Source organism: Oryctolagus cuniculus, chromosome 7, assembly GCF_964237555.1.
Source record: "Oryctolagus cuniculus chromosome 7, mOryCun1.1, whole genome shotgun sequence".
NCBI lineage: Eukaryota > Metazoa > Chordata > Mammalia > Lagomorpha > Leporidae > Oryctolagus > Oryctolagus cuniculus.
In genome coordinates, this window is record NC_091438.1 from 93,218,379 (window position 1) to 93,240,063 (window position 21,685).

At 38.8% G+C, this 21,685-nt stretch overlaps 1 protein-coding gene across 3 annotated transcripts in view; it reads right to left on the minus strand.

The window, feature by feature from the left end:
- PTGFR (prostaglandin F receptor) overlaps positions 1–21,685 on the minus strand; it is a 48,566-nt gene that overhangs the window by 25,673 nt on the left and 1,208 nt on the right. For all 3 annotated transcript variants that reach the window (XM_070078193.1, XM_051856340.2, XM_070078192.1), the window contains exon 2: positions 20,484–21,353. In XM_070078193.1, the coding sequence (XP_069934294.1) occupies positions 20,484–21,281 (798 nt within the window). In that variant the 5' untranslated portion in view covers positions 21,282–21,353. The remainder of the gene's footprint in view (positions 1–20,483; positions 21,354–21,685) is intronic.

Consider the following 21,685-nt stretch of genomic DNA (forward strand, 5'->3'; position numbering starts at 1 on the left):
TAGGGCTAGAAAAATCAGAGCCGGTTTCTTGGAAAATATTACAAATGTAAATTAAAGAAAATGAATAACTTCAGAATTTTAATTCTGCTCTTAAGAAGAGTATCAGATTTGAATCAGTATAACACAGACTTCTTAAAGAGAAGATTCTCAACTACCGGCAACACCTAGATTTGATTATACTTCATTTAAGCTATGCGATTTTGGCATTTTATTTGTGAAACACTGGATTTCTTTAAAGCAATGCTGGAAAGAAAATTTGCTTAGTAGTTTAACTGGCATCTATATATGAGTGTTCTAATTTTAACTGTAAAAGAATTATTTAATAAACTGCAATTAGCTGTTCCCAACGTCAGGAGAGCCTTCTTCAGGCTGGGTGGCACCAGCCTGCCACTGAGTAGGGAGATATAAAGCCAAGTTTCTCTCTCTACCCACCACAAAGGATTCTGACTTTTTCCCACAGATCCCAGAGCGCTCCAGTGGTCAGGAAAAAGCAAGATTAATTCCAAAGCAGAGAGGCCTTCATCCTTGACTCTGAAACATTTAAAGAGTGCCCGGGGCCTCCAGGGGCTAGGTGGCAGCAGATTCTTCAGCACTTTGTAGGTTTTCTACTTTGCTCAGTACCTGAACGCACAGTCATCATCCAGGAATCACTGTAATTCACGACTTTTAATTGATTGCTGCTTGTCTCTTTGTACTGTTTAGCAGATAAATAATTGCTGGGTGAGTTGATTTGATTTTCAGTTTCTGACAATTAAGTAAAACAAAGAAGTCAAAGGGAAAGGTGGTACATCCTAATGTACATTATGGTGTAGTTATATCTTAATGTCAATTCATATTCAAAGGAGGCATTTGAGACAAGGACTTGAATGTAGGTAAGACAACTTGCTCATTCATCTTCATAGCCAAACATACAATGGTTTGCTCAATCAACCATGTGAAAATCCACAGCAATCTAAACTAAGCATGCAGACATCCATATCACAGATCAACCGTCACGGAGCTTAAGAGAAGCAAAGATCTCTGGAATTTCTATTTTGACTAACAGCAACAAGTCTTTATATTGACTTTATATGTATATTCATTCACTAAATTGAATTAAAAGTCTGCTTTGATTGTCTTTGGAATTCCAGTGGAGAAAAGAATCACTATACACCCTCTATTAATTTTAAAACAACTGAAGTTTACAATGATTATCAAAATAGATAAAAATGGTGGCTTTAAAAATTATTTGGTACATCAGGTACTTTTCTGATTCAGACAGTAAATGAGAAAAATATTAAAATTGTCAGTCACAACATATACATTGTTATAGAAACATAAAAGATAAAAAATACCAGAAACTAATTCTCTAATCACCATAATAGATACAAGCATGATAGTAGAAATAGAAGTCTCTATTGTTTTCGCAACTTGGAAATAAACTTTTGTACCGGGAAATGAGAATAACAAAGCATGCACACAGTTCTTTCTTTCCATATGCAATTCTAGCCCAGCTTTCTCCCAACATGTGTGTTTCTAATTTAAGCACATAGGATTTGTTTATTTGTTAAATGGGATTCTATTTAAGCTAGAGGATGTGCTAGATTGTAGAAATACTCGCATAAGTTTCTTCCTAATGCATAGGTCTTGAGCAATTCCCAACAAAATCATAGACCTGGATGAGGGCCAGTGTTGAGGACCAAGCTGTCAGCATCAAATTCCTGAGACCAGGCAGAACTGGCCTGCTTTCTAAGCTAGAAATTGAACCATGTTCTTCCATCACTGACCCTTTTTGATTAAATCCTACTTCCTAAATGAGCAGAACTAAAGCAACTACCAGAACACAGGCAGCAGAATGGAAGGAGAAAATATACTCCCCAAATTAAATTTCTTTAATGTCAGAATTCCGGAGTACAATTAAGAGGCACTGAGGGCATGAAAAAGAAGAAAAGAAAATCTCTACAAATACTGTATGAATGATATTTTGATGCTGTACTTGATTAAAAACAATGGCATGAGGCCAGGGTTGTGGTGTAGCTGGTATAGCCACTGTCTGGGATGCCAGCATCCCATATGGGCACCAATTCATGTCCGTCCAAGCTGCTCCACTTCCACTCTGGCTCCCTGCTAATGTGTCTAAGAAAAGCAGCAGAAAATGGTCCCTGCCACCCATTTGGGAGACCTAGAGGAAGTTCCTGCCTCTTGGCTTCACCCTAGCCCAGTACCCAACATTGTGGCAGAAGATTCTCTCTCTCTCTCCCCTTTCTGTAACTCTGCCTTTCAAATAAATAAATAAATCATTTTAAAAAACATGACACTGGGGTGGGCATTTGGCCTAGCAGTTAAGATACAGGTTGAGATGCCCACATCCCAGGTCAGGTGCTTGGATTCAACTCTCAGCTTCAGCTCCTGATTTCAGCTTCCACTGATGTGGACCCTGGGAGGCCACAGTGATGACCCAACAAATGGGAGAGAAATATTTCTCCCTCTCTCTAGCTCTCTCTCTCATGAATAATTTTTTAAGTCTTAAAAAAAGGCACTAAGCATTTCTTAGGCTATAAGCAAATACCAAAATATCTTGCCAGTCTAATCTTGCATATCAACTCAATAAAAAGAATTGATTACACCAGCCATATCAATATCTAGACAAAACGACTTAAATGACAAAAATTGTCCACTAAATGTTCTGTTTTAAGCTAGTCTGTATAATTTACATAGAATATCAAGAGAAATATAGTTTAAGGCAACAGTAACCGTCTGGCCTAAAAAGTTATTTAAACTTCGTATTCTGTTTCTTTCTGATTGAATTCTAATAAGAAGACACAACTGGAAGCACCATATATACCTAACAACTTTGGGAAAAGCCGTACATAGAACTGAAAACGGGTTAGAGATGGAGGGCAGGAGGAAGTCTGAGTCACAGGAAATTGTCCGAAGTATAAAGCGGGAGCCCACGTTACAAAGGCAATGACATTCACTCCTGAGACTGGACTCGGTGCTACAACAGGAGTCATGGCTGCCACACATCTCTGATGACTCCAGGGGATGTAGTGGACCAGCTAACTCTGAACGGCAATGATACTCATGGGAAGAAGCCATTCAGCAACACTGTGATGGTCTCAGCAACACAGCAAAGGAAACCCACTATTTATTTTATTTTATTTTTTATTTATTTGACAGAGTTAGACAGTGAGAGAGAGAGACAGAAAGAAGGGTCTTCCCTCTGTTGGTTCACCCCCCAAATGGCTGCCATGGACGGAGCTACGCCAATCCGAAGCCAGGAGCCAGGTGGCTCTTCCTGGTTTCCCACATGGGTGCAGGGCCCAAGGACTTGGGCCATCCTCCAAATGCCTTCCCAGGCCACAGCAGAGAGCTGGACTGGAAGAGGAGCAACCGGGACTAGAACCCAGCATCCATATGGGATGCCAGTGCCGCAGGTGGAGGATTAACTATGTGAGCCACGGTTACAAAACACAAAAATATAACAGAAACAGAATAAAAAATTTGTCTAGGCAAATTTTACAGAACAAAAGCTAAAAAATAAAAAATATGTATATGGCACATGAAAATATACACATTATGAATAATAAATCAAGGATCTCTGATGCACATGTAGTAATCATTTCATAAGGAAAGAACAGAGCATGCAGAAGCACAAGCAGAAAAAAAACAAAGAAAATTTCTCTGAGATTAAAAAAATTGAGTCAGGTTAAAAGGGCACAGGCAAAAAATAGTAGAACTTTTCCAACACTAAAATAATTTTCAACAATAATTATACAAATAATCATACAAAGGAAAAAATTAGATTTCAGACTTCTTTATAAAACTAATTGGAGAAAACAAAGTAGGATAAGATTGACAAAAACGTTTAAGGGAAAGTAATTTTGGTGCAAGATTCAATAACCAACAAAATTACTGACCAAGAAAACTACAGTTACAAATATACAGTTCTGAAAGCAAGCCTTCTCCTTATTCTTCATATTAAAAGTCTATAGCAGACCTAGAAATCATTCAAAATAACAAACATTACAATGAAGATAACAGAATTGAAAAGAAATTAGAGCTATCATAAAGACAATAAAGCAAAAAGTCTAATTCTACATCAATCTTAATCACTTATAGTATGGCCATGAAACTTTATTTTGCTGAATACATACCATGTTATAGGTAATGTACTAGGTTCTGCAAACGCAATGATTGAGCAAAACAGACATTAGCCATATCCTTATGGAACTTCTGAAAAGTTCAAAAATAATATTTGAAACTGGAGAGACATGAATTAAGAAAAAATATACAAATCTAAATCCCCAGTGTAGCTTTCCATCCCAGAATGGATACCTAAATACCTGCAGAATCAATCTTCTCGCAAATAATAGTTACAAACTCTGGCCCAAAAAAGAAGGACACTGCTTGAAGACACCAGAGAGCAACCAAAAGAGGCAAATTCCAGAGGAGAATCAAGTTTTGCAGAAAGGATGTGTTTCCCATTCATTTCACAGCCTCAAGCCTGATAAATCAACATAGTCTGTGCTATGCAAAGTAGCTGAAACTCTGACCCTAGGTCCATAGCTTTGCTAGTCTAAAGAACCAGAGGAGAGAGAGTTCTGGGAATGAGGGAGGGAAGCCCCAGATGTTATGTACAAGTTCCAGCCAAATCTTTGGCTGACCTTGAATCATATATGTGTACTGTAAATTTCATGCAACCTAGCTAAGGATAAAAGAATCTAATTAAACTTTGAGATATCTCCCAGGAGAGAGTTTGAGGTTTGAGCCTGGTCAAGTTAATTCACACTAAAATGAAAACATTAACACTTTGCAGAGGTCTGTAACAGAAGGCAGAGTACCCCAAGCATAGCATTCAGTGTTTGAGATACAATTCAATAATGCTCAACAACAGAGAGGGAAATGTGGCTTTCTCTCAAAAGGAATCAACAGAGACAGACTCCAAGATAACAGACACGCTGAAATCACCCAACAATAAATTTAAAGTTGTACATCAACAGTCAGGACAAGGGCCAATCAAGTCACCGTTTCTCACAGTGTCCATTTCACTTAAACAGGTTTCCTTTTCCAATTCAGTCCCATCAAGGTGGCATGTACCAATGCCATCTCACTAGTCCCAGTGATCAATTTCAGTTCACAATTGACCATAACGATAGGTCTAAGAGTAAAAGGGATCACATAAACAAGACTAGTATCTGCTAATACTAACTGATAGAATAAAAAAGGGAGAGAATGATCCAACATGGGAAGCGGGATACACAGCAGACTCAGAATGGCAGATGTCCTAAACAGCACTCTGGCCTCAGAATCAGCCCTTATGGCATTCGGATCTGGCTGAAGAGCCCATAAGAGTATTTCAGGCATGGAAAACTGTGGGGAGCAACCCGGACTAGACTGAGTTACTGGAATTAAGACTTATTCTATGCATCTGCTCTCCCACAATATGGCGCTGGGAGAGAAGTAAACAGCTTCTGCACAGCTGCCTCCAGTTCAACCAATAAACTGTAGGACTTGCTCCTGATTGGAGGAGAGCAGCGTACTCGGCGTGTGGGCAGCCGAGTTAGGATTGGCGGAGGAGGACTATAAAGGAGGAGAGAGACGGCATGCACCAGGAACATCTATGGGGAACATCTAAGGGGAACACCCGTGCAGCCCCCGAGAAAGCCGGCCGGCGGTGTGCCGCTCCCCTGCGGAAGTGGGGAATGTGGCCAGGGGGAACTGCCCTTCCACGGAGGTGGAAGGGATAGTAGCCAACCCGGGAAGAACCAGCAGCAAACCCGGGGAGGGCCGAGCAGACGAAAGAACAGCGCAGGGTCCTGTGTTGCTCCTCCACGAAGAGGGGGAGCGACATAATGGTGCCGTGACTCGGATATGAAGCCTAGGCAGGGCTTAGTGTCGTTCCTCCACGAAGAGGGGGAACGACATAATGGTGCCGTGACTCGGATAGGAAACCTAGGACGGATAGGAAACTTAGGAGGGAAGAAATGACTCGGATAGGAAACCTAGCTCGGATAGGAAACCTAGGACGGATATGAAACTTAGGAGGGAAGAAACGGGAAGAACTGGGAAAATATCAGAGAGAGAGATTAGCAAACAGCCTAGGGAAAAGCCGGACGAAAAGGGTGCCGGAAGAAGCTATTGAAAGCCTAGGCATAGATTCGGATACGGACTACGGGGGGAAGCTGGGAGAAATCTCTAAGGTCAAAAGCGAAAGTGAAAGCTAGAACAAACAGACTCGGACGGGGACTGTGGGGAGAGGCCAGGAGAAATGAGGGAGGAATATCGTTGGAGGAAAGTTTGGGGAAACATACCGGGTAGAGAAAAATGTTAGGGAAATTGAAGCCGCGGGGGGCAGGCCAAGGCGGACACGAAAGCCACTTTGGGATTCTCAAGTTAGCCCGGGAATAGGGGGCGAAAAGTTGAAACCAGAAGCTGAAACGTGAGCCTGGTTGGGATCCGTCTGATTAGCCCGGGGAGCAAAGGACGGGAAGCCAAACCGTGGGGCGGAGACGTATGCTGGGTTGAATTCGCCAGGCTAGCCCGGGGAACTTAGATTGAATGCTAGTGGCGGACACGTAAGCTACGCTGTGTTACTCGCGGAAGCCGCCGCGTGCAGAGAGAGCACGGGGCGTGAATAGATAGGGAACGGGGCTGGCGCGAGGCCGTGGTGCAGACGCGAAGGGCGTGGAGACCGCGGAGCGCGCGAAGCCAAGCCGCGCAAAGCCGGGAAGCTGCGCAGATGAGAGAGGCGCGGGCTGAAGCGGCTCAGCCGGGAAGCAGCCTCGGGGCGGGTGCCGAGAAGCAGCCTCGGGGCGGGCACCGGAAAGCCGCAGGGATAAGAGAAACAGAAGTTTAGAAGTAAAGTGAGAGAAATAGGAATGCTGGAAGATAGAAGTAGAATGGGAGAAATAGGAATGCCCGGAGATAGAGAAATAGAGAAATAGAAAGGCCTCCCTACAACACTGCACTGTGAGAGCTTGGATTCGGTCTGCCTGATTAAGGCGATAAGCACCAGCAAGCAGCTCGACCGGAGTATGAGCTGCAGGTCACCGAAGATAGGCACGAATCAACACCAATAAGCCTCCCCACAATATGGTGCTGAGAAGGCTTGGATTCGGTTTGCCTGATAGGTTTTGTAAGCACCTGCAGGCAGTTCTAGCAGAGTAGAGCATGCGCTGCAGGGCACCGAACACAGGCATGCATCAGTGCCTAAAAACCTCACAACATGGCGAAGAGAGGACCCGGATTCGGTTTGCCTGATTGATAGGACTTGTAAGAGCCTGTGGCAACTCTAGCAAGTAGAGCAGAGTGTGTGCCGCGGGACACCGAAGACAGGCGCGTATCAACGCCAAAAAATAAAAAGAAAGGGGGATCTGTGGGGAGCAACCCGGACTAGACTGAGTTACTGGAATTAAGACTTATTCTATGCATCTGCTCTCCCACAATATGGCGCTGGGAGAGAAGTAAACAGCTTCTGCACAGCTGCCTCCAGTTCAACCAATAAACTGTAGGACTTGCTCCTGATTGGAGGAGAGCAGCGTACTCGGCGTGTGGGCAGCCGAGTTAGGATTGGCGGAGGAGGACTATAAAGGAGGAGAGAGACGGCATGCACCAGGAACATCTATGGGGAACATCTAAGGGGAACACCCGTGCAGCCCCCGAGAAAGCCGGCCGGCGGTGTGCCGCTCCCCTGCGGAAGTGGGGAATGTGGCCAGGGGGAACTGCCCTTCCACGGAGGTGGAAGGGATAGTAGCCAACCCGGGAAGAACCAGCAGCAAACCCGGGGAGGGCCGAGCAGACGAAAGAACAGCGCAGGGTCCTGTGTTGCTCCTCCACGAAGAGGGGGAGCGACATAATGGTGCCGTGACTCGGATATGAAGCCTAGGCAGGGCTTAGTGTCGTTCCTCCACGAAGAGGGGGAGCGACAGAAAACCAAGACACTCTGGGAAAAAAAAAAAAAAAAACACCTAAATGAAAGATCTCCACGAGTGAGATCCCAGTAGAAAGAATGGGGCCATCAAAGAAGGAGGTACCTTTCTCTGAAGGGAGAAGAGAACTTCCACTTTGACTATGACCTGTCTGAATAAGATTGATGGCCACGAACTCAAAAGGCTTCCATAGCCTTGGCAACTCATGACAAGAGCCCAGGGAGATTACTGATGCCATAAACAAGAGTGTCGATTTGTTAAGTCAATAACAGGAGTCACTGTGCATTTACTCCTCATGTAGGATCTCTGTCCTTAGTGTGCTGTACATTGAGATCTAATGCTATAACTAGTACTCATTTTATGTTTTACATATTATGTTCTGTGTGGGTGCAAACTGTTGAAATCTTTACTTAATATATACTAAATTTATCTTCTGTATATAAAGATAATTGAAAATGAATCTTGATGTGAATGGAAGGGGAGAGGGAGTGGGAGTTGGGAGGGTTGCAGGGGGAGGGAAGTTATGGGGGGGAAAAGCCATTATAATTCATAAGATGTACTTTGGAAATTTATGTTTGCTAAATAAAAGTTTAAAAAAGGACAAAAAAAAAAGAAATTTAAAGATGTTGTTATATTTTTCTTGAATATTTTCTTGAGAATTTAAATTTAGTACCAAACTTTTGCACTGAGAATTTGCTAATAATTAAAAATGGTAGAAAACTGAAATGAGTCAATAAGCAGAAAAACATTAAAAGTCTCCAAAGTCCCATGTTGAAATCAGGTCAAATCATCACATAGCATCTAATATACAAGTTACTTAAACTATTCTAATATGTACAAAAAGAAGGATTTCCCTACTTTTTCATAAAACTAGTGTAATTCTAGTATTAAAAATAGGAGAATAATCATTATGTTCTTAAAACTGTATATATTAAATACACAAAAACTATTCCTTTAATATAAAACAAATAATTTTAAAAAGAAAAAAATATGAAAAAAATAAAACCATGAAATAATAGGCCAATATAAATTTTTAAACACAAAAATAAACATAAGATATTACAAATTTAAGTAAAGACAAGAAGATATTTCAAATAAAGTACACAAGAAACACATAAAAAGAGATTCAATATCAATAGTATTAGTGAAATACAAATTAAAACTATGAGTTACCATTTGATATCCTTTAAAGCAGCTATAATAAAAAATGAATAACAATAAAACTGAAAATGACATGTTTTGGTGAAAGTATGGAGTAGTTTACACCTTCAAAAATTGCTTTTAGGAATGTAAAATGGTGCAATCACTGTGAAAAACATTTTGACAATTCCCCCAAAAAGTTACACATAGAACTACTATGTGACCCATCAGTTCCATTACTGATTATATATTCAAAAGAGCTGAAAACAGGTGCTGAAACAAAAATGTGTTCATGAATGTTCATAATAACATTTTTCACAGTAGCCACAAGGCGGAAACAAGACAAATATCCCTCGACTAGTGGGTGAATAAATAAGATGTGGTTATGTCCATACAAATGAATAGTATTCAGCCATTAAAAAAAATGATGTACTGATAATGTGGCAATGTAGCCAAACTTTGGACACATCATGCTGAGTGAAAGCAGATACAATAGGCCACATAGTCCAAGATTTAAACTGTGTAAAATATCCACAACAGGAAAATCCATAGAGACATCCGCTAGTGGTGGCCAGGGACTTAGGAAAGAGAGGAATGGGAAGTGACTGCTTAGTGGCCATGAGTTTCCTTTCCAGGCGATGAAAATGATCCATACAAGATAGTACTGGTAGTTGCATAACACTGTGAATGTACTGAATGTCACTGAATTTTACACTTTCAAATGTGAATTTTTCCACAATAAAAAAATGCACCAAGACCACTGCTTTCTATATAACTGCATGACAAATAAAAAAAAATAATAACATCTTATTTACACTATGAAGAATGTTTCAAAATCTTAGAATAAAACTGCTGTGAATTCTATTTAAAATTATCAATTTGATGATAGGGAAGATAAATCATGATTAAGAAAGGGAACACTCTATAACTGATAAATTACACAAATGGCTAAGTTAAATTTGAAGAATATGTAATTACACATAAGCTGAAGATAAATCAGTAGGATGGGATAAAGGGTCCACAAAGACCCAGTAAGATTTTCTTTTCTAATAAAGCTAGAAGTTTAAAACATGTGCAGAAAAATCATTTAGTAAATTACTACAGAACAACTAACCATTCAAAATGAACTTCAGATTATGAACCTGCAAATCAAACCAAAATAAACTATCAATGTATTGAAAACAGAGAAACAAAAAATGAAAGGGCAAAAGTACTAGAAAAACAAGAGACATACAATAATATTAATTATTGTAGCTTGATAACAGTATTTCTTACACATGAAACAGAAGCTGCAACAAAAAATTACTGACTGGTTTGCTACTTTAAAAACTTAAAAGGCAAATAATGAACTTGGAAAAACCACTACTTTTATAACAATTGATTTTATAATTATTTTTATGTATCAAAATTTTCTGTTTTCTATCCAAAAATAGAAAATCAAAAGTGAAAAATCATTTAGAAAAATACAAATATTTATACATTAACAAAAGAAAGGAGACATATGTCCAAAAAAAGTAAGAAAAACATTTAACTACTCTCATAATCAAATAACTAAACTATCTTTTCCCAATTAGATGAGCAAAAAGTTGTACCATGAATGCTAATAGTGGCTATCTCTGGATAGAAGAATTTGGAAGTTCTATTAAATTTATTGTATTTTTTTACAATGAAGTTTTATAGCTAAACAAGACATTGTGACTTTTCAAAAAATTATATTAAATCTAGTATTTTGCAATAAAACATTATTAGAAATAAAGAAGGTATTTTTTATCCAAAAGAGCTCCTTGAACGTGTGGACGAGGTGGCCGAGTGGTTAAGGAGATGGACTGCCAAAAGAGCTCCTAAAACATGGCAGGGACTCTCTCCAACGTATAGAGCCAACTGTCTGCAACTTTATTGCTTTGTCCCATCTCCTCTTCCCTCTCCTGATTTCCGTGTCTCTCTCATTCATGTGATTTTTATTTTTCTTCTAGTTACCCATCCTCTGCTGTTAACATAAATGCAAGCAGAATAAAGAAATATTATTACATAATAATAAAAACAGCTACCACCACTATTGTTGTTGTCGCTGCTGTTGCAACAAAAATGCTATTATTTAGATCTTACTGAAGCACCTTCATCATCACTAATTAACCTCCTGACCTGGTCCCAAGCAGCACAAAGAAAATTAAGGAGAAAATGGAAAACATCCGAACTAAACATAGATGATTAGTGGGCAGCAATGATAGCACAAGGGTTTTAGAGCAGCTTAAGACTGTTTTGTGCATTTACTATGTGCCAATTACTTGGTTATAAGATGATAGGGAGGTTAAATCATTTAATCTGACAGTATCTCAGTTCACAGATGTGCAAAATGAGCTTACACTAACTCCAAGGTCATAGCTAAGAGGTGGCGAGGCTGACTCACATCCCAGCCTGTAGTCTGAATAACTGCACTATTCTCAAGGGAAAGCTTGATTTGGGACCAGACACAAAATGCTAAAATCATTGCTTTCCCCTAATCCAATTGTGTGTCTCCCTCACCATCACACCACAGCCACGCTCCACCTCAGCATTCCACAGTCTGAATTTATTTGAGGATTCAATAGTTGAAGAGGAGTGTGGAAAACCACGTCCCTGTCTGCATAAAACCACAACTGTATCCACTCCTGTGTGGCATTAGCACCCTCACACCCAGGACAGAGAACAGACAGAAGGACAAGTGAACTCAGGCCATGAAAGATAGGTTTCCAAATCTCAAAAGACAAATTCTCCTATTGAATGAAGACTTCTTGGATAGAGATAAATGACATTGATATACCAGGTCAAATTGGACTGGCTATAATAAAAGCCTGAAAGGCTAAGCCAATGCAAATAAAGTTAAAACTGGCAACCCAGTGGGACTTGGGGCATCAGCAACATTTTGAATTCTTCCTCTAGTGTTTTATGGCTTAATAGGAAGTCCAAAGAACGTTAAACCAGATTTTTATATCCATGAGGGTATAAATTTAATCCACATGTTTCTGGCTCATTTACACTTAAGTCATTCAAGTAATATTTTGTAAGCGCCGTCTCCATGTCTGCGATATCTTTGGGCATTTATATAAGTCTTTCCCCTCAAAAACAGGAAATCATGTTTTGCCCAAGAGTAAATGAACTTAAAATAACAAAGACTCTCAGACCACCATGCTCATCCAAAGCCGCAGATTTTTATGTAAAATTTCAACCCAGCAGTGTCTTAGTTTAATTGATTGATCTTGCTGTGCCAATTTCACATCTCCCACGGAGGAAGACAATGTTACATAACTGAGTCCAAGCCCATATATATCTCCTATACATAGCTCAATATACTTTCTATGTACATAAGGTTTAAACCAATGGGTTTCTGGAAGATTGTCCTAAGGCAGACACTGCAGAAAACAGATTTTGAGACAAAGATCTGCATGTAGGAAGTTTTCTGAGGAGCATGGAGTGGTCAGGGAAGCAAGATTGGGCAGAAGCAAAGAGAGTCCACAGCAGATGTCTCAGCAAGCTGTCAGTGTAAATGACTCTTCTGAGATGTCCCAAATGAGACAAGAGGCCAAGCACCTACTATCCTCACATCCACTGACCCCAGAGACGTGCGCACACAGACGGACCTTCATCATGGGAAAGGCAGCTACCATTAGTTGAAAGAAATTTCCCTGAGCAAGATTCATCTAAAGGGAGACCTGGGTGGGGTTCCACAGTGTCCATTAAAAGGGTCTGTTAAGGGTTTTTTGAAAATAAATCCCCAGGAAGATAAACTCTACCAGTTAGTCGGAGGAGCAATACAAATTGAGGCAGCTGGTAAAGGCAAGGTAAAAGCAAACCCATTTTTCAGACCAGCTTCACCATCTCACACCGATTCCATTTAATGACAATAAATATGCAATGTCTTTACTCAAAGAAACCTCCTGCTGTTGTTCCTGACATGATTCCTTCAATGATAAAACACCAATAAAAACTAAATACATTATGGAGGAGGGAAGAAGTGCAGCAGAGGGAAAAGCACTGCTAAAGACTATAGAGCAAACTTCATATAAATTTCTACTGTCTAAAATATTCCCGTGCTCTCAGTGCTTCCCATTCAATACTTGGATCAATAATTTATTCATTCAATAAAGATTAATAGTCCACTTGTTTTAGAAATTAAACACAAAATACTAACAAAGAACCTAGCTGTCAAAAAACACTGTGACTAATAGAGGAAATAATATTTAAACAAATCATTGTAATATTACATAAATAAAATACCAACTTAGTATATCCACGAAAGTTCTCCAGATGCTGCCAAAATTTCTAAATTCTAGCCTAGGATTCTAACCCTAGAACGTTCAGGATTCCCCAGGAGTCTACTTCCAAAAGAGATTCTCTTAGAGAATCTCTGAATAGAGGCTTTTCTGAGTTCTCATCTCTAACATCGCTCTAATCCAAATCAGAAATCAGGAAAATGCTCAAGATCAGTAGCCATCAGGGAAATGCAAATGAAAACCACAATGAGGTTTCATCTCACCCCAGTTAGAATGGCTTTCATCCAAAAATCCAAAAAAATAACAAGTACTGGCAATGATGTAGAGAAAAAGGTATCCTAATACACTGCTGATGGGAATGTAAACTAGTACGACCATGACAGAAGACAGTATGGAGATCCCTCAGAAATCTGAAAATTGATTTGCCATATGACTCAGCCATTCTACTCCTGGGAATTTGCTCAAAGGAATTGAAATCAGCATATGAGTTATCTATATCCCTATGTTTATAGCAGCTAAATTCACAAGAACTAAGATATGGAATCAACCCAGATGTCCATCAGCTGATCACTGGATAAAGAAAACATGTTATTTATACACAATGGAATACTACCCAGGCATAAAAAAGAATGGTATCTTGTCTTTTGCAACAAAATGGATGCAACTAGCGATCATTATGTTTAGTGAAATGAGCCAGTCCCCCCCCCTAAAAAAAAATATCATATGTTTTCTCTGATATGTGATAGTTAATATGGAATACAAAAAAAGTATAACTTATGATATGATTATTGTTTATAGCCCTTGTCTATATTCCTGTGGAACAGTGGTCTTTCTACTTTTTATTGGTGAACACTATAAGTAGTTTGCATTAAGTCTGTGATTATAAACTGAAATTATGTTATTGCAAAAATTAAAGGAAAAAAGAAAGAAAGGAAGGAGGGGGGATTGAAGGAGAGAGATAGGGAAGTATGGTTATTTTCTTAGAATTATATCTATGAAATACATGAAATCTGTTCACTTTATATTAATTTAAAAAAAATTTAAAGAACTATTAGAGGTTTTCCTGAGGCCTTCCAACTAGGTCCCAACCTCAACAGCAGAGTAAATCCAAAGTGGAAACCAGTGAAATTGCAAACTGAGCCTCGTTGACATGGATCCACTCAGCAAATACTGATAGACCCCATTGTGTGCCCGGAATGAATCCAGGAACATAGAACGTGACTATAAACAAGGTCCCTTCCTCAGGGAGCTTACACGCTAGGGCAAATGCCAATCAATAACCAGATAAACCAAGAAATGCATACTGTGTTATTATGTAGAGCTAACTGCTTTGAGGGAGATAAAGCAAAAGAAAGGGAGAGAGAGAAGAGAAAGGGTTCTTTTGAAGATAGTCTAAATAGAGAAGATGATCTCTGAACAACTAGAAAAGAAAGAGGAAAAGTCACAGGAAGGCTGGGAGGAGATTGTGTGTGCCAGGCAAAAGAATACCAAGGCTCTAGAAAAGAATGCACTCTCAAATCTCCCAGAAACTCTCCTCCACCAGATAGTCCACCCAAACTCAAAAGCAGAGTCCCATAATTTAAGCCACATCTCTAAAATGTGTTTTTTTCTGGATATGAATTTTAAGTTGTGTGCGTCATAATTAAGACCTTCACAGAAGTTGATCCAAGGTGTCATCAGGCCCTGTGTCCAGAAAACTTCACTGCTGTTTTCAGTTCCCAAACAACAGGAAAACCTTGCTTCACAAAAGAACTTCCCAAAACAATTTCTACTCAAAATCAGTAGCTATCCAGTAAAACAAGATCTACTTCCCAAGATCTAAACCTATAAAAGAAGTCCATCTTGTTTTTAATTTTAGAATACAACCCATTGGCAACACTCTTTTCAAAAATTTTTATATATTTATTTGTGAGACAGAGAGTAAGAAATAGAGAACACAAGTCAGCGCTGTGGCATAGAAGTCTCCACCTTCAGTGCTGGCATTCCATATGGGTGCCAGTTTATGTCTTGGCTGCTCCTCTTCTGATCCAGCTTTCTGCTCATGTCCTGGGCAAGCAGTAGAAGATGGCCCAAGTGCTTGTGCCCCTGCATCCATGTAGGAGACCTGGAAGAAGCTCCTGGCTCCTGGCTTTGGATAGGCCATTGCAGCCATTTGGGGAGGGAACCAGCGGATGGAAGACCTCTCTCTCTGTCTCTCCCTCTCTCTGACTGTAACTCCACCTCTCAAAAAACAAGTAAAATCTTCTAAAAAGAGAAGGAGATAGAGAAAACATAAGTGAGCACACTCCCATCTGATGGTTCACCCTTACCCCTCAAATACAACCAATGGCTGGGGGTTAAGCAGGGTCCAAAGGCAGGTACTGAGAATACAGTCCAGGTTTATCAAATGAGTGGCAGTAATTCAATTACTTGAGCCATCAGCTCTGCCACCCAGGGCCTCCATTAGCAGGAAACTGGAATCAGGAGCCAGATCTAGCAATCACACCTAGGTACTCTCATGTGCTACTTGAATGTCTTAACAGCTAGACTAAATGATTCTTCCCCGAAAAGCCCTCTTATTTGATGCATTCAGATCCAGTGGTGGATTGGTTAATTGATATTTTTCTAATTTGAGGAATAATTTAACAGTTGTGTGTGTATTTCTCTGCGTGTGTGTAGTTGTTTATCTATACATACACATACAAACAGACATATACACCATTATATATGTGCATAAACACATACTATATAATATATATGTACACACAGTATGAATACAAGGGAGCTTCAAAAATTTCATGGAAAGTAGAATTAAAGATAGTGGAATTTTTTTATGAACCTTTATGTACATGTATGTTCATTTTCTACATTTTCTTTTCAATTAAAATATATAAACATGTATCCAAAGGAAAGTTCTCAAGACAACATAAAAAGTTTCTCACTTTATAACTCTACAATATAACAATAAAGGTCAGCATTTAAAAACAATCTTCACTTAACAGAATGTTCTGTGATGTTCTGTCTGTTGTTCCATCACCTGACATTAACCCTTGTAAGAACTGGCCACCACAATCTCAATACCTTTAGTAAACCTGAGTCAGAGTTCAATTAGCCAATCAGTTCTTTCATCTGTTTCTGACAAAGACCTTGGTAGCCAGATGATATTTAACGACACTGACTGGAAATCTTGGCCTAAGAGAAACAACCTCAGAAAAATCCACTTAGACTCTACACGGAGAACACATTTCCTGGGTAAACTCACCTACATAAGAAATCATTTTTACCCTTCACGTACTTTGCACCTCTTATCCCAATACAAAATGATCCTCCATCCTAAAAGAATGGTAGGACAAATGTGTGGCTTTCTAGTAAAAGATAGCTGAAGTTTAGTAGTGTCATAATAAGCCGATAGTGGCTGACGTAAGAATTGGTTTAAAAATTACCATTTCGTTTCAGTATTTGCTTAGTTCTTACCTACAAAACTCAGAATCCACATTCTGGTCAATCATTTCCAATCTCTTGACATTCATACTACTTAAGTTACAGTCAACCAGTCAACAAGTATTTATTGCTCTGCCAATTTGGTGAAATATGCTTAGCAATAATAATAATTTCCTTTTAAAGTTACATATTCTAGAAATGGAACATTAAAAAAGCAAACATTCCACACATAAAGGCAGAGGAAAATATTAAGAAAATGTTACTTGAAAGTTCTGGCAAGTGTCCTTTTTCTCCTCCCAATAGAAACATCAAGAGAATGTCTTCAGTACTTAGTTATGAAAGAAGAGTTCCACCCCAGAAATAAGAGACCACTTCATAAGTGCTATTTGACTCTCAAAGACTTTTGGAATTAACTTGTTGCTAAGTGAAAGTATAAGCTCACAAGTGCTTATTGTTCTTTCTTGCCATTTTCACCTGGGATTATAATTAAATGAGTTTCTATGAATTAGCCATATTTACAACTGTGAAACCCATGCATTGTTCAAGTTTAAAAGGAAGTCATTAACAAATTATATCTTAAATAAATATGATGCTTGCACTACAATTCTAAGTCTCAATGGTTGAGGGGTTAGTGCAGGGAGCACATTTTCCTCATTTGGAAAAATAAAATATATTAAATTCTTTAAAAGTCACATGATATTTTTAGGGCAAGGAACTATTATTTTTAACACCATAATGGTGAATACATGTCATTATACATTTGTCAAAATCCACAGAATGTACAACACAAAGGAAGAACCCTAATGTATACTGTAGATTTTAATTAATAATAATACATTGCATTGGTTCATCATTTGCAACAAATGTGCCAGCACAAAGCCAGATGCTAATGTAAGGATAAGTGGGATGGGAAGGATGTATGTGGACTCTGTATTTGCCACTCTTTTTATTTTCTTTTTTTTAAACCTAAAATTACTCCCCGAAAAAGTCTGAAAAATAGAAAGACTTAAACAAACACTATCATCATTTTAGCTTTGTACCAGATGGGCTAAAAATCAACATTAATAAGTATCCCTTTCTATATTACCTGTAAATGAAGTAGTTTTAGAAATTTACACCACTATTAATAAGTGTTGCCCTAGTACATCAAGCACAGATATCATCTGTACTTTACTCATTTCCTCTTTGTAGTGTAGGCACCCTTTAACTTTGTTCCAGCTTGAGACTTGAAAACGACATTCGACACAGGTCTCTGTGGGCAATTGTTCATTCAAGTTGCAGAACAAACAACTCATTCTCATCAATCATAGAGAAAACGCACACAGTGCAAAGTAGGGACTAATCCAGAAGCTTTCACCATTAGAGGACATCTAAGGGAGTCTAGAATCTATGGGTTTCAGAAGTATTTTTAAAAGTAGGGATGGCTCAGTCTTCAATACCTATATAAATCCTCCTAGACACTTAAGGAGAAAAAGGAGAAAGGTTTAACTGAGCTATTAGTGTTGGGTGATATTTTGGTATTCTCAAGTCTGGTGTTTTGTTGTTTTGTTTTAACTTAGATTCCCTTTATGCCTATCTGATAGCCTTAACTTAATCCTTACAGTAACTATATCCAAACCATAAAAATAATAATCTTTTAGTCAGAAACTGCCATGAAGATTCAAGTCTCCACAAAAGAAACCAGGAATACAAAGAATGTTTGAAACACCCAAAAGATAAATTTGTCCAGGAGTATCTGTGGCATATCTACTATGCATCTAACACAGAAACAATTTTCACACTTAAAAGTATTATGGAAGTATTAATACACTGGTATCAGAAGGGATCCATAATTTACAAAAACAAAGCAAACCTCAGAAAATGTTTCATAAAAATAAACTATGTTTCTGCTAGGAAATAAATTCAAAATATTAATTGGATTATAATGAGTATTCTAACAGTACAAGAAACCAAAAACTCAGAAAAGGAAATTAGAGAAAAACATAAATCAAAATATCCAAGGCAAGAATCTTCCTTCCATAGCCCTACGGTGGGTGATCTATCACTCTTATTTCTCAAAAGAAATACAAACCAAAGTGAAAATGATTCTCCCCGGTGTCCAAATTGTTTTTCATTTGGTTCATCATACCGAGTGTTTTTAAGGTGACCTGTAGAGCTGTGACTTTCATCTTAAAAGTCTTCAAACATGTTTAGCCACTGCTTTTTTTCTTCACTTTCTTTGTATTCCTTTCAAAACTATCAAATTAATATCAATTCACTCAGACTTACTTTTTGTTTTTAAAAACTTGCTTATTTCAAAACTTAGGAAAAGAAGAAACATTCCTATCAGGAAATTCCCTTGATCAAGTTATATAAATTAAATTCCTCAAAAATGAACACTGAAGTGCTTCCAAATTTTAGAATCAATCCCTGTTACTGAATTTAAACAACTATACCGCAAGCACAGAGCAGACCCTTGCTTGAGTTTCCCGAACGCCCCCTAAATGGACAAGCAGACCTCAAAAGATTCACTTGTCATTAACAGCCTCATTCTCCCCTTGGAGAACAACCTGGGGAAAAAATTAAATGATTTAACAATTTAAAACAAGAAGATAAATTTTAATTATGAAGCAATAGCATAAAGAAGCATTAGAAAAGTAGACATCCTTTATAAAATCAACTCTAGCACAAAATCTAATTGCTGCAGCAACTTGCATAAACTTGTATGTGTATCAAAATCATTTAGATTGTTTCTTAAAACTAGCAACAATTTTTAGAAAAGGTGACTTTTGGGGCCTGGTAACAACCACCGTCATTCTATCATGTAAGTTATAACTCTACCCCTGGTGTCACCTCTACTTTTGCCCATGTCTACCTTTCTATCACCTGTATCCCCTGGATCACTATATCTGGGTGCTAGTCCACTTCGCCATTGTATAGAAAAGGAATGAAAGCAATCTTTGCTGTCACTTGCACCTGATACAAAAGGATTTATTTTTCTCTTTCATAGCATCTTGTCACTCTTTCTATCGTAAAGTCAAACGCCTCCATCAGAAAGTAAAATCTATCATAAGTATGATTTTTTTTTTGGTTTTCTATACGGAAGGTAATATGAATGATGTATTTGTTGTTAATTGTTTAATGTTGGCCTTCATTTCCAAATAAATCTACCAAGCTATCACATATTAATTTTTTCAAAAAACAAAAAGGAATGAAAAGAGAAAAATCTCTGGCTCTCCTTTAATCAGAACTCTCTGCACCAACAGCACAGTTCCCAGGTGGTTTTCTCATTTCAACTACCCATATAGTTCACTGGAACTATCCAACTGTCTCCAATCATCCCCAATCTGCAAGCCGAGACCTGATTATTACATGCTCAGAAGAACTCAGTAGCTAATCTGTACAACTACAAATTAAAAGTGTGTGTGATTTTCTAACAGAACCTGCTGAGGTCCATCCTAATGTTGGTTATTTTTTCACATTTTAGAAACTTATCATATTCAGTATACGGGAAATATGTTTCAGTTAAAAATACATCATACCACAAGCAGGTGACATCATGGTTAGAGCTGTTTAACAACACTCTTATTTCAATTTAGGGTTTGTGTGGAAAAAATACCCATATGTGTCATATATGGCTTAATTCTAAGCCAGAGTGGAGTACTGACAAAAACATATTGAGCAGGAGTAAACTCTAACATTGAACTACCAGACCAATAGCTGAAAAAGACAACATATGAACAAACTCAAAAAAGCAAAAACTGTCAAAACTTTAGACTCTTACCAGAAATGGACTCCAGCAAATGCAGGAGACACACATTATAGCCAGGAGTTGGATGACCATTTCTAAATGATGAGATCTCCCTTGTCTGTGTTGCTGACTCTTAAATTTAACCCTTAAAAGTATAATTCCTGTGATGGCATTGCACAAGAATGAAACACCAAGGGCTAAGAACCCCAGAAAAGAAAAAAGCAGAAGATAAAATCTATCTTCCCAGTCTTCAACGTGCTCAGTGTTGTAGAAACACCAGGTCCTTGACGCTTGAATTTTATAGTCTCGGTGCCCAAGGATGGGCAACAAAGCTATGAAAATGGCAAACAAGCACACACCACTCAACACGATTTTCACATGCTTGGATGTAATTTTCGTGGAATGAAATATGGGTTTGGTGACTCCAATACATCGCTCAATGGCCATCACACTGCCTAGAAAAAGTGGGCACAGGCCAGAGAATACCATGCAGATACCAAAAATACTGCACAGGACATTTGATTGATCAAAGCGGATCCAATCCTTATTAGATGCATATACAAACACTGCTATTGCTCCATTGATAAGATGTCCGAAGAAGTCTGTGATTACCAGGCCACTGGCTAAAAGCAGAAACGATGCTTTGGACTTCTGTCTAAACCTCTGATAGGCCTTCATGAGAATGGCAATGGCAAGGCTGTTTGATAGGATTCCCACTGTCATGAAGATTATTGAAAAAAATACAGAAATCCGGTTTTCCGTCTGGCAGGTTGTGTTTGAAAGGAGCCCAGCTGCAGGAGATGCTGGCTGTTTGGAATTGTTCATGGACATTGTCGTGGAGATAAATGCTGGCCACTCCAGTCATCTCCCTCTCAGAACGGTGCAGGCTTGCAGTCCAGACATCTGTAGCATAAAGAGAAAGGAATTATAAACACCGCATTACTGCTCATCTGACATTTAAGGCTGAAGTGCCCCAGTATCCTGTGGTGGGGTTGGATGGATCCAGCCTATCACAAGCAAGGTTGCATCATACTGAAGGCAGCACCCAACTGCCTGCGGTTCCACGTTTCATTTTCAAGGTAAAGAAACTGCCGGATTGGAGACCTCCTGGTTAACCTTTGTGGCCCCTCTGCAAATAGGCACCCCCTAAATGTCCTGACACCACGGAGACCTTAAAACTTTTAAGGTTTGCAGACTCACTAACAAGGTTAGATTCTTAGCCAGTAAGGATTGTT